Source organism: Dasypus novemcinctus, chromosome 29, assembly GCF_030445035.2.
Source record: "Dasypus novemcinctus isolate mDasNov1 chromosome 29, mDasNov1.1.hap2, whole genome shotgun sequence".
Lineage (NCBI taxonomy): Eukaryota > Metazoa > Chordata > Mammalia > Cingulata > Dasypodidae > Dasypus > Dasypus novemcinctus.
In genome coordinates, this window is record NC_080701.1 from 22596763 (window position 1) to 22611435 (window position 14673).

At 38.8% G+C, this 14673-nt stretch overlaps 1 protein-coding gene across 5 annotated transcripts in view; it reads left to right on the forward strand.

Annotated features, from left to right (window-relative positions):
* The first annotated feature begins 3298 nt into the window (after nt 1-3298).
* LOC131276544 (A disintegrin and metallopeptidase domain 3-like) overlaps nt 3299-14673 on the forward strand; it is a 125550-nt gene continuing 114175 nt past the window's right edge. For 4 of the 5 annotated variants that reach the window (XM_058289829.1, XM_071212666.1, XM_058289832.1 and 1 more), the window contains exons 1-2: nt 3299-3383; nt 3791-3873. In XM_058289829.1, coding sequence (XP_058145812.1) covers nt 3326-3383; nt 3791-3873 — 141 coding nt within the window. In that variant the 5' untranslated portion in view covers nt 3299-3325. Of the gene's footprint in view, nt 3384-3469; nt 3492-3790; nt 3874-14673 lie in introns of those variants that run through there. The other variant, XM_071212667.1, reaches the window with a different exon arrangement.

Below are 14673 nucleotides of genomic sequence, written 5' to 3' on the forward strand. Positions count from 1 at the left end.
AAGAGTATTCAAAGAAATAATCTCTGAAAATTCCCAAAGATTATTTAAAAATAACCTACATATCCAGAAACTCATCAAACTACAAATAGCATATACACAAAGAGCTACACAAACAGCTATATCATAATAAATATGAAAAAGTCACAGAGAAGGAGAAAATCATGAAAGCAGTTTTTTAGTTTGTAAAGCTGGCAATGCAAAATTACCAGAAATGCATTAGCTTTAATGATGGGGTTTTATTATAAAGAATTAACTTTAGGGTCCATATTCCTACCAACAGTCTCTTCAAAGCAATCTGGGTCTTTTCTGTCACACATCTCACAATTCCTCCAAAATCTACCATTACCCATTTATAAAATCATTCCAACATTTTTGGTATTTGCATCTGTAGCACCCCCACTCTCCTGGTACCAATTTCTGTTTTAGTTTGCTAAGGCTGCCAATGTAAAATTACCAGAAATGGATTGGATTTTATAATGGGGTTGATTACAGTTCTGAGGCTGTGAAAATGTCCAAATCAAGGTATTGTCAGAGATGCTGTTTCACCAAAGGTTGGCTGCTGACAGATCCTGGAGTCCTGTCATGTGGCAAGGCAGTATGGTGGCTCTACATCTGGGTCTCTGCCTTTTCCTCCTCAAGCTCAGTTTTGGGCAATCCAGCACATGACATGGCTTATCTCTTCAGCTTTGAGCTGCTCCATGCGTAGTCTCTCAGGGGCTCTTTCTGTGCCTCTGTGCTCTGTTGATTCCAGCCTCTGGCCTCTCTTTCAGCCTCTCAGGGTTTCTCTCACCTCTCTCGCAGCTCTAACTGATCCTTGAATCCTCTTTCTTTTTCTCAGATGGCAGGGTCTAAATGGTGGCTCTCTTTCTCTGTGTGTTTCTGCTTTCAGTTCTCTGTTTATACAGGACCCAAGCAAGAAGGCAAAGACCCGACCTGGGTCATGCCTCATTGATGTATCCAATCTTACGTGCTAAAGTAATCTAATCAAAACATCCATTAAATGAATCTAATGCAACCAAAGCATCCCACACCCACAGGAATGGCTTAATTAAAAGAACATGATATTTTCTGGGTGTCACAAAATTTCACACTGTCACAAACAACAAGGGAAAAAAATGACTGGTTACTTGCAAGGAAATCCCAAGAATATTTACAGCTGAGTTCTCGTAGATACAATGTAGGCTGAAAAACAATGGATAACATATTAAAATTGCTTGAAGAAAAAAACCCAACAAAGCTATATTTCAAAAATTAAAGCAAAATACCTTCTAGGGGAAACAACAACAACAAAAAAGTGGAGAGAATTTGTCACAGGCATACTTGCCTTACAAGGAATACTAAGGGAAATTCTTCAGGGTGAAAGCAAGTGTCCCTATACAGTAATTTGAATCTACATGAAGAAACAAAGAGTTCTGGTAAAGTTAATTATGTTATTAAAAAAGACAGTATAAATACATATTTTTCCTTTCTTCTCTCAACCTATTTAAAGAAACAATTGTATAAAATAGTATGTATATAGCGTATTGCTGGGATTATGACATATAGAAATGTAATGTACATGTAATATATTTGCCAATAAGGGCCGGGAAAAGTTTAATGGAAGGAAAGCTGTAAAGGCTAAGGAAATGATGACAGATGATAGAGTAATAATTACAATGTATCATTGAGGTTGTTACATTAATAGATGTAATATCTATTACAATATTACCATAAAAGGGGGAAATGGAGTAGAATGCTATAGAATTAACATTTGTATATATTACTAGAATTGAGATAGTACTTGGAGACAAGAATATCACACATATTTTAGTATTCTATGCCTAGTGCTAGGCATGTAGTAGGAATGTAAAATATAAAATTTAAATTAAATTAAAATGACATGAATGACTATAAGTCATGTCCATTTAAAAATGAACAGTCAATACCAGTCATGCAAACTGAATAATTAGCCTTCTGTAACATAAATAGACTCCAAAAATTTCTCCAGGTTATAGGCAATCAAGAGGTCATTGTACTTTAAGAGCAACACAATAAATCATGATATGTTTAATTCCATCACTTTTCATATGGTTTGGCAAAAAAGATTAAATATAGATTTCAAGGTATATAGAAATATTCAAATACATTAAATGAATATGGCATACAATACATCCCAACAAAACCCAAATGATTAGAATATAAATATTTTAGTAAAATATGTAGAATTGCTATTTGAGGTTAAATTTTCTTTTAATTATTGTTTGCTCCTTGCACAAATATTTTCTGATAAACACTAAAAAAGCCTTAGTAAAAGTATGAAAAAATATTTTAAAATACCAGTTTATATATTATTTTTCTTTTGTTTCCTTTTACAAATTAATCGGATACAATAGTTATTTGCTTTTGTATATAAATATTGCATTTAAGGAATCCAAGCACAATTATTTCGTGCAAGGACAATTTAAGAATGTCTGGCCAAAAATTCCTTGCAAAATTGAAGCTAAACAAATCACCCACCTGTATGTTAAGCCTTAAAATAAGATTTTTCCAAGTCAACTCTACTGAATTTCAATGCATACTGAGGAGGAAAAAAAAAAGGTTTATATTTAGCCTTTTATTGAGTCTCCTTAGCCATAAGTTTTCCCAAGAAACAAAATTATACACAACAGGATAAATGGATTTTTGTAGTTTCTACAAGGGTCATCTCATAGTCGTGACTTGGTCTGATATTTAAAATACTGAGAGACTGAAACACACACATTTATATTTAACTTATTTGGTATCCTTAACCAAAGAGTTTTTGAAGAAACCAACTTATCTACAATAGAATTGATTTAGAATTATTTTTTTACAGGATTTTAAAATCACTGTGTATGTTTCCGGCTCAGGCTTAAGGCAGCTATCCCAAGTCAGATCTGATTAAAATAGGCCATGACCACTAAAATAGTGTATTTCTATTTTCCTGTATTTCTTCACTACAGTAACTCATCCACTGTGCCAGAAAGCTGTGACGAGGGGAATCAATATTACCAAGACGTTACCAGCAAATGGCTTAACCCACGCGGAGAAAGCACGCTCTCAGGCTACTGTGCAGGGCAGTTCAGATCCTAACTTAAAGCTTGAAACCGAAGCCCGTGCGCGCCCAAGCGCAGCGCCCGCGGGCCTTCCCGTGGGACCGGCTGGGGCAGCGCCCCTGGGGCCTTGGACTCCTTCTCCCTCCGGGGGGCCGCGGGGCTCCCGCGGGGCGGGGGGTGGCCGCCGCCCCCCTCGAGCCCCCGCGCCCGCGCGCCGCAGCCGTTGCGCCCCCAACAGCCGTCCCTGTGGCCAGGCCGGCGCCCTCGGCGCAATGCTGATCCTCCTGCTGTTCCTCGCCGGTCTCGGCCCGCTGACCACCGCGGGCCTCGGTAAGTGGAGGCTTCGGATGGGCAGGGAGCGCGGCCCGGGCCGGGGAGGATGACGAGCGGCCGAGCCCCGTGGGTGGAGAACTTGGAGCAGACTCGTGTGTCCCCCAGGTCCCTTCCCCGACCTTGCCCCAGAGGCCGAGCAATGGGGAGCTGGGGACGGAGGGGTCTGGGTGGGGTCCTGGGGCACTTTCCCTGCCCGGGGCTGCGGGCAAGAGGCCGCAAAGTGCATGTCTGGACAGAGGACGAGCCCCGGTCCTGCTTCTAGAGGGGCCTCTGTCTGGAGTCATTTTGGTGTATGCGTGTGATTGGAGGATGACAGAGTGACGAGAGATGCGACAATAAGGGAAAGGAGAGCAAGAAAGCTGCTTTATGCTGGAAAATATGCCTATTCCTTTTGCTCCCTACAGAGGCTCAGACACCACTGCTCCAAATTATAATGCCACGGAAGACACGGGCCAACGCCAGCCACGGCGAAGTTTCAGAAATGCATGTAATTAACAAATCACTTTCCTCTTAATATATTTTGTGTTTGATTTGTTTTGTTTGTACAGGACTACATGACCCAAATAAATTTATACGTATCATTTGCGAAATTATGTATCAATGCTCATAGCTGCTGTGTTATAATGGGAGCCAAATATTCCAGTATTTATTTCTTTTAATTCTCAAGTAGTATATGAAAATTATCATGCAAAAAAAAAAAAGCTTAAAATTCATATCACTTTAAATGATGTAGAGTCTACTGGACGGTTTTGTATTTTAAAAACTGTACATTTAAACATTTATTCTTGTACAAGTGAAATCATACTAATTTATTTTGTACCATTTTAAAATAACAATATAAAATAAACTTCATGTCCATAGATGCCTATGTGTAGATAGGCATGTATACTATACATGTCCATAGATGTATGTATAGTATATATCATTTGTGAAAATGGAAGTTTATTTTTAATCAGATTAAAATAGTTGAGTAGGTATATTTTAAATTAAATACAGACACTACAGAGTTTTAAAAATATATATTTATTATTTTTTAAAAAGATACTTAGATTACACAAAATGTTACACACAAAAATGTAGGGGATTCCCATATGCCCCACTCCCCACCTCCCACCCTTCCCCACATTAACAACTTCTTTCATTAGTGCGGTGTATTCATTGCAAGCAATTAACATATTGGGAACATTGCTACACAGCATGGATTATAGTTTATATTGTAGTTTACACTCTCTCCCACTCAATTCTGTAGGTTATGGCAGGATATATAATAACCGTTATCAGCCATTGCAATGTCATTCAGGACAGTTCCAAGTCCCCAAAATTCCCCCATATTACAACTCTTCTTCCCTCTCTCTGTCTCCAGTGGCCATTATCCACATTAGTGATATAATTTCTTCCAGTTCCAGAATACCAATAAGTCTATAGAAGAATACCGGTAAGTCCACGCTAGTCTGTATTTTATTCCCCAATCAGAGGATTCTGGGATGGTAATGCCCACTCCACATCTAATTGAGAGGGGTGCCTCAATCCCATATGGCTGATAGATGGAACTCCCTTGCTTGCAGTTGTAGACTCTCTCAGATCCTGGGTATGGTGGTTGTCCATCCTCACCTCCTTGTTAGTTGTTCTGGGAGAATCCAATGAACTGGAGAGTAGTTGTTGTAACTCTGCTGAGGCTAGGGGTCCAGGTGGCACATGGACAGCTCAAAGAGTCAAGTCTCTTGGGTCTACACCTACCAACTCCAGCACCAACTATAGTTTCAAATGGAAGGGACAGAAGAGCTATGTGGAGAGAAGTCACACCATAGGACCTGGGTGTCTCCAGAGTCCACAGGAGGCCCACTGTTTGGGGTAGTATCTACTTTGGCAGTCTATGAGATCCTGTTTTTTTTTTAAAAGATTTATTTATTTATTTATTTATTTCTCTCCCCTTCCCCTTCCCCTGCCCCAGTTGTCTGCTCTCTGTGTCTATTTTGCTTCATGTTCTTCTTTGTCTGCTTCTATTGTTGTCAGCGGCATGGGAATCTGTGTTTCTTTTTGTTGCATCATCTTGTTGTGTCAGCTCTCTGTGTGTGCGGCACCATTCCTGGGCAGACTGCACTTTCTTTTGCACTGGGCGGCTCTCCTTCCAGGGTGCACTTCTTGCGTGTGGGGCTCCCCTAAGTGGAGGACACCCCTGCATGGCAGGGCACTCCTTGCACACATCAGCACTGCTCATGGGCCAGCTCCACATGGGTCAAGGAGGCCTGGGGTTTGAACCACAGAGCTCCCATTTTGGTAGACGGACACCCTAACCACTGGGCCATGTCTGCTGCCTATGAGATCCTGTTAAGATGTATATAAGCGTTACCTCTGGCATGACCTCCCAACTCACTTTGAAGTCTTTTAGCCACATATACTCATTTGTCCTTACCTTTTCCCCCTTTTGTAGTCAAGGTCTCTTTCCACTTGCATTGCTTGTTAGTGTTTGGTAGTAATCCCTCTGTGCCAGGAGGGCTAATCCCCGGGAGTAATGTCCCACACTGGAGGGAAGGTAATGCATTTATATGCAGCGTTTGGCTTAGAGAGAAGCCACATTTGAGCATCATGGAGGCTCTCAGGAGGTAACTCGTAGGCACCCTACAGCACTAACCCAAGTTGCAATTTCAAGAGCAAAGTCTCATAAGGATAATTGTTACTATCAGGGCCCATCAATGGGCAATCCTTCTTCACTAGTCATTGCCCTGCTCTTGGGAGATTGTTGCTGTTTCATTAGGGATTGTGGCAGAGCTCCCCAGGATGGGAATTCAATATTCTTTCAGTTATTGTATGAATCTCCACCCACTGTGACAATGCCCCATGAACATTTAAACACATTTATGTACCTTATATGTATGCCCAGGTGAACTTCTCATGCATCCCCCATCACTGACACCCCACACCAATGGTCCTCCCCTGCCACAGTTGTAACCTTACTGTCATCAAAAACTTCCTCAAAAATGAAGCCGATAATATCGCCAATACAATGAATAGGAAAATGAAATAATAATGATAGGTTTAAACATAAGAAATAAAATACATAATAATTTAGAAAAACTAAACCTAAAAAAATTTTAAAATTGAGATATTAAAACAATTTTTTTTGATGTTGTGCCTTTCATCACTGTAATATTCTGTTGTCATGTATGTACAGGAACATTTTTTCCCTTTCTTCCCCAGTGTCTTACTTTTTTCCATTTTATCTTGAAAGGAGTTTTAGGTCACAGTAAAGTCACCTACAAAACACAGGGGACTCCCATATAACCTATATCCTCTCCATTTTCCCCCTTCCCATATCAATAACCTTTTTATATGTGGATGGTACATTTGTTACAACTAATGTACAAATATTGAAACATAACCACTGATCTTGGTCAATTGTTTCCATTATGGTCTACAATCTAGATCATACACTTTAATAATTTTTTGATGAAATTCAACTGGCCTGTATCCATCATTACAAGATTATGCAGAACCCTTCCATTGCTCCCTAAATACCCCCACTTCCATTTACTCTATTCCTTCCTCCCACCCCCCTTCCCTATTAGGAAACACCCATGCTCTTTAAAGACACCCACTCCTCTCTTTGAGAACATATCTGGCCTTCCCAGGATGAGAGTCCAACTCTTCCCCACTCATTATGTGGGTCACCTCCCAGTGATACAACACACCATGACAAAACGATCACTCACACATTCACTAGAAGACTGCCCCAGGCATGCCCTATCCCAAATGCCCCCCCTTCATCCAACTCCCTAAACGAGTAACCCTTGCCATTTTGTCAAAAGAGCTTCCCCTACATTGTAGTTTCAACCACATACCCTCAAATCCCCAGTGTTTACCTGCTCCCGCCGCCAACCATACCCAGTTCCATGGACTGTCCAAACCACCCTCCCCACACTACCCCCTTGTTAACCTTGCACCAACCAACCCAATAGCATCACTATACCTCTGTCATATTCCTTCACTACACAACTAGTCACTTCCACCTTATCATAGATTTCACCAATATGGATGTTGGTTCATAACCTTCTCCCTTTCTATTTCCTGTAAACCTATTTTCCAGACTCTAGCTCTCTGAGTCTGCTCAATTTGCTTAATTCATATCTGTGAGGTCATACAATATTTGTCCTGGCTTGCTTCACTCAACATAAGGTCCTCAAGATTCATCCATGTTATTCCGTGTGTTAGTAGTGTACTCCTTCTTACAGCTGAGTAATATTCCATTGTCTGTATATGCCACATTTTGTCAATCCATTCATCTGTTGATGGGCATTTGGGTTGATTCCGTCTTTTGGCAATAGTGAATAATGCTGCTATGAACATTGATGTGCACATATCTGTTTTTGTCCTAACTTTCAGTTCTTCTGGGTATATACCCAGCAGAGAATTGCTGGATCATATGGCAGATCTATATTTAGTTTTTTGAGGAACTGCCAAACTGTCCCTTCTACATTCCCACCAACAGTTGATGAGGGTTCCCATTCCTCCACATCCTCTCCATCACCTGTAGTCCTCTATTTTTTTAATGGCCACCAGTCTAATGGGTATGATGATATCTCATTATAGTTTTGATTTGCATTTCCCTAATGCATCTTTTCATGTGCTTTTAAGCCATTTGTATTTCTTCTTTGGATAAGGGTCTGTTCAAATCACTTGCCCATTTTTAAATGGGTTTTCTTTTTCTTTTTGAAATATAGGATTTCTTTATAAATGCTGGATATTAGGCTTCTATCAGATATAGGGTTATACCAATTATTTTCTCCCATTAGATAGGCTGTCTTTTCACTTTCTTGATAAACTCTTTTGAGGTGCAAAAGGTTTTAATTTTAAGGAGGTCCAATTTATCTATTTTTTTCTTTCACTGCTTGTGCTTTGAGTGTGAAGTTCATGAAACCATTTCCTATTACAAGGTCTTATAGATGTTTCCCTACATTATCTTCCAAGGTCTTTATGGTCTCAGCTCTTACATATAAAAATTTGATCCATCCTGAGTTGATTTTTGTATAAGGTGTGAGATGGTGTTCCTCTCTCATTCTTTTGGATATGGATATCCAGTTCTCCAAGCACCATTTATTGAAAAGGTCATTCGCTCCAGTTGAGTGGGCTTGGCAGCCTTGTTGAATATCAGATGACTGTATATGATAGGATCTATTTCAGAATTCTCAATTTGTTTCCATTGGTTGGTATGTCTATCCTTGTGCCAATACCATGCAATTTTGACCTCTGTAACTTTTGTAGTAAATTTTAAAATCAGGTAGCGTGATTCCTCCCATTTCATTTTTCTTTTTCTGTATGTCTTTGGCTATTTGGGCCCTCTTGCCCTTTCAAATAAATTTCATAGTTTTTCCAATTTGGTAAAAAATGCTTTGTTGATTTTTATCAGGATTGCATTAAATCTGTAGATCAGTTTGGGTAGGATAGACATCTTAATAATGTTTAGTCTTCCCATCCATGAACAGGGAATATTCTTCCATTTATTTAAGTCTTCCTTGATTTCCTTTAACAGTGTTGTGCAGTTCCTTGTATGTAAGTCATTTACATCTTTAGCTAAATTTAACTAAATTTTATTGATCCGCTCGAAGAACCAGCTTTTGGTTTTGTTTATTTATTCTAGAGTTTTAAAAATTTTCTATTTCATTAATTCTGCTCTAATCTTTGTTATTTCCTTCTTTCTATTTCCTTTGTGGTTGTTTTTGTTTTTCTAATTCCTCTAGGTGTGCAGTTAGGTCTTCAATTTTAGCTCTTTCTTCTTTTCTGGTATATGCATTTATGGCTATGAATTACCCTCCCAATACAGCTTTATTGCATCCCATAGGTTTTGATATGTTGTGTTGTCATTTTCATTCATTTCAAGGTAGTTACTGATTTCTTTTGTAATTTTCTCCTTGACCCACTGTTTGTCTAAGAGTGTGTTGTTTAACTTCCATATCTTTGTGCCTAATCTGGTTCTCTGGCCCTAACTGATTTCCAGCTTCATTCAATTGTGATAAGAGAAATTATTTTGCATAATTTCAATCTTTCTGAATTCATTGAGAGTTGTTCTATGGCCTAGAATGTGGTCTATGTTGGAGAATGCTCCATGTGCACTCGATAAGAAAGTATATCCTGCTGTATTTGGGCGTAGTGTTTTGTATATGTCTGTTAGGTCCAGATCTTCTAATGTATTATTCAAAGACTTTGTTTCTTTATTGATTTTCTGTTGAGATGTTCTGTCTAATGGTGATAATGATGTATTAAAGTTCCCCATTATAATTGTAGAGGCATTTTAAATGTATTGTCTTCCACATCACTAATTCTTTCCTCTGCCTGTTCAACTTTGCTGTATGTGCTTTCAGTGCTTTTTTATTTATTGGATTGTGCCTTTCATCACCTTCATATTATTATCTTTTTATGTATGTTTACAATTTCTTCAGTATGTTCTCCCAGTGTCGTCTTTTTTTTTTTATTGATTTTGTAAAAATATTACATTAAAACATTCAACCCCACCACCCCCACTGCATCCCTCCCGCCCCAGCAACACTCACTCCCATCATCATGACACATCCATTGCATTTGATAAGTACATCTCTGGGTATCTCTGCACCTCATGGTCATTGGTCTACATCATGGCCCACACTCTCCCCCATTCCATCCAGTGGGCCCTGGGAGGATTTACAATGTCCGGTGATTGCCCCTGAAGCACCATCCAGGGCAACTCCAAGTCCCAAAGGCGCCTCCACATCTCATCTCTTCCTGCCATTCCCCATACCCATCAGCCACCATGTCCACTTTTCCCACTCCAATGCCACCTTTTCTCTGTGGACCTTGGATTGGTTGTGTCCATTCTTAATATCCTTAATCTCTTCCTTCACTTCATTAAGTTGGTTCATGATATTTGTTTGGACAGCTCTGATTAGTTGTTCAATGGTTTGTATCTCTTCCTGGTATTTAGTTTGTTCATTGGACTGGGTCATGTCTTCCTGTTTCTTAGTATGCTTTATAATTTTTTGTTGGTGTTTAGGCATTTCCTTATTTTGATGGGTTTATTCAGTTGATTAGTTTCTCTGTCTACTCTAGGGTTTTATTTAGTTGCTGTTTTTGTGTGCAGGGTAAGTTCTCTCTTTAACACTCCGTTCCTCCTTTTCTATTTCCTTGCTGTTGTCTTTGTTCCCTGAAAGAAAGATTAGGGCCAGAGAAAGGAAATGAGGTAAGAAGAGAAAAAGTAGTAATGATAGTACAAAGTAGAAGAGGAACCCTATAATACCTAGGAAAATGAGTAATTAACTCATGTAAGAAGTACAGAGGAATAAGAATAAGCAAGTGGGATATAAACAATGAAATGAAAAACCCAAACAGAAGAAATATCTAGAATGAATTAAAAAGGCCATGATAACAAGAGGGGGAAAGAGAAAAGACAATAAGAAAAAAAGTTATAAAAGGAAACAGAATAGAGGAGATAGAAATAAAAATAAGAAAAACTGAAGACTAAACAAAGAAAGGGGGAATGTAAGAACAAAAACAATGCAGAAGACAGGAAGATGAAGGAAGGAAAAGAAAGAGTATAGGTAGATGATATTGGTATATAAAAAAGGGAAAACAAAGGAAGGAGGAAACACAGCAAATAAGAAACAAGACAGCAGCAACTACTTAAAAAATGGGGGGGGGGGTAGAAAGAGGGAAAAAGAAAAAAAAAAGAACAAAATAATACTCAAGCAAGCAATCAAACAAAAACTTTGGAAAAACAGCCTTCCCTCTTATGCCCCTGAGGAGCTTCTCAGGCAGCCCTTGTTCATCAATCAAGTACCCTACAGCCTGCCTGCCCTCTGCAGGTTTTGAATTGGGTTTTAGCAAGTGAACTAAGTTAAAATTAAAGAAAGGAACCTTTTTAAAGAAAAATAAGAGACCCAAGAGAAGCTAATACAAAACTAATGTCTCTGTGTTCCCTGTCCTAAAGTATTAGCTGGGTGTTTGATAACCCGGTGGATCACTACTCTAAGGAGAGCCTGGAATTGAGCCAGGGACCTTGTATATTCCAAGAGACTCCTCCAGTGAGCTAAGTTTTCTCGTTGGGTCTGTTACCTAGAGAGCTATCCAGTCACTTACCCTAGGGCAGGGTTGACTCATTGCAGTTGGAGAGATTACTGCTGATTAGGCGCTTATCAGTCCCTGCCTCCTTTCTGTTCTTACCCCTTTCTCTCCCAGGCAGCTGGATAGGATAACTTGTGTGATCGGATCCCCCCTCGCCTCTCCTGGTCAGGTTGAGTTCCCTTCTGAAATTCAAATGGGACCCTGGCATCCGAACTCACCATGGAGAAATGATTCTCAACCCTCTTCCGGACCGCCCACTCCTCCCAGGGGACCCTAAATAGGCCCTTGGAAGGTTATTAAGAGCTTCCTACTGCCCACCTCTTGTAGGGGAGTTGCAATTTTGAATAGTTTTCAGCACTGGACCAGTCAACTGCCTGATTCCACCATCTCCCAGCCCAAGTTCCTCTCTTCCAGGTCAGCTGGTAAATCAGGCGGCCTAAGCAGATTCGTCTCTCTCCTCTTCCCCAGGGCTATCTCGTCCCAGCTGGTATGCTCCCTAAGTTCAGAGGGGGTCCAGGTAACCAAACCCACAGAAAGGAAACCCCTCTCCACCCTTCACCAGAACTTCTTAATTCTGGTGAACACTCTGTCTCTCTTGGTGGCTGGTAGGAATCGGGGGTTCCCATGGCTTGTTGCCTTGAGGGTGGGGCTTAGCTGCTTATAGTTTCCAGCCACCGGGCCAAGAAACGCATGGTTTTCCCTTGTGCTTTTTATCTCTTTGTCCTGTTCCTCCAGATACATGCCCTGGAGCCTCCAGCTCTGTGGGTTCCCAAAACACCTCACTCAGGCAGGATCTTGCCCCTTCTTAGCCATTTTTTTGTAAGAGAGGTGGTGAGTGCCCACTTAAACTGACCCCATCTTGCCAAACAATCACCAAGACTATGGAGTTTTGATGCAAGTGAAAAGTCACCCCAGTTTTTAAAGTTGTAATCTTTAGTAAATTTGAACAAAATGAATTTTAGAGATATTCATGCTCACACACCGACACACATACACACATAAAGGGATCATGAGTGTCAACATTGGGCTTTTCATTTATTTATACAGTTAAGGCTATTGTTATGACATTAAATATGGTTTTACATGCAAGCTCTGAGGAAAATATGAGATGCAAATTTTCAGAGACTAAGTGGTCTGTCTGATTCCCTCCCTTTCTTTCACATCCCAAAAAACCAAACCTAATGATTATGTGTATGAAAACTCTTACACCAGAAATTTAAATTGCCAGAGAGCTTAAAATGTTTGAGAGAGCAATAAACATATATTGGGAAAACGCTAACTAAAAGTAAAGCTGGGTATCCATAATATCAGGAAGAAATCCAACAGATCTTAGATGAATACACACATGCACACATAGCTTATGAGGGATAGCATGATTATATGATGATAAACTATAAAGATGGAAATGGGTTGAAATACAAGAATGATGAAAATTTCATTAATATCCTAGTCATAAGGAAGCTGGCATGAATAAAGTAATATCAGAGAAAGTAGATGGCTGGGCAAGGATATTTCCAGGATAAAGAGGAGCTTCTTGTAAAGATAAAAGGCTTAGGGCATTAAGAAGACATAATGATCCTAAAGATATTTGTGTCTAATAAGAGCACATTCAAAAAGAAAAGCAGAACTTACAGAAGTGAAAGAAGTAAATGATAAAGCAATTAGAGGGGACTCAATGGGGATATAGAAGACTGGAGATACTAATGATCATCTTGAGTTTAACTGGCATTTGTAGAACATAGGACATGGGTATTGAATTTTTGTCAAATTCCTTTTCTGTAGTTATGGTTATTGCTTATTTTAAGTCTGCCATCTTGGTGTTTGTTTTCTTCCCCCCCACACACATTTCTTTTGTCTGAGAATCTCACAATGTCTGATTATGATTTGATTCATGAAAGTGTTTGAATTTGTAGGCTAAAAATGTTGCCCACAAAATCCCACTAGTCAAATGGATTTATCAGAAGGTTTTAGACAATATTTAAGGAAAGAGAATAGGTATATTTTTTCAGAGAATAAAATATAAAGTTAACTAATCCTCCAGATATATTTAATCACATATGAAAATATTAATAAGGTAAAAATAGCAAACTATTGGAAAACGTTTATGATCAAGTAAGTTTTCCTGGTCTGGAAGAGTACTATAATATTAGAAAAATTTATTAAATTAACTCACCACACTAGCATATTAAGCAAAGAATCAGTAAGTGAACCTAGAAGAGAAAATAAAACCAGAAAGTAGATTTTAGAAAATTACTCCCACATTAATACACACAGTCATTCCCACATTAATACACACACACACATACACACACATTGAGGAACAGCTTAAATGTGATTTAAATGGATCTAAGCATCAAAAACAGTACCAGGAAAACCATATCATACTTAATATTTTGAATATTTAGAGCATTCCATTTTAGGGCCAGCAAAAGAAAAGGATGCCCACTATTTCCATTTTTATTCAGTAATTTACAATATAGAAATCAAGAAAAAGAAATATAAAATAAATAAGGCTTGAAAAATAAGACAAGCTATTTTTTAAACTATTTATGTGATGGATTAGATTAGAAGTCTGAGAGATTTCACACATAAACTATTGAAACTAAGTAAAAAACTTGGCAGAGAATAGCTGGGCCCTAAAAAATGCATTACTCTGTATGATAATGGTGAGAAAACTGAAAAGCATTTAGGGAAGCTGATGCTTTCTAGTCAACATCATTTCTAGCACTTCTGAGCTGAGATAAACCCAACTTCTTGGTATCTTTAATTTCTTTTAATTATAAAATGGGTATAAGAATAAAATCATATCTAGCTCATATGTATATTATGACTTTACAAGTCTTAACATTTAATAAAGTGCTAAGCCACAGTGTATAGAAATTATATTTTTTATGTTTATTGTTATACTTAGTGAGATATGAGTAGAATTTATTGAAACCCAGTCTTCTGCCTTGAGTAACTGGGTGTATAACCATGCCATTACCTGATATCCAGGATCTATAAGGAAAATTACCCATTTTTATTCACAGGCAATAAAATAAAGGAAGGATGATAATAGAAGTAACATTTTATCAGTTTTCTTCCCCTACAGTTTATGGCAAATTAGTTATAAAATGCATCATGGAATACATCGATTTGGTGGGCATCATTACATTAGTAAAATCACTGGAAATTACAGCTTGCATTTTATCCTTAATGG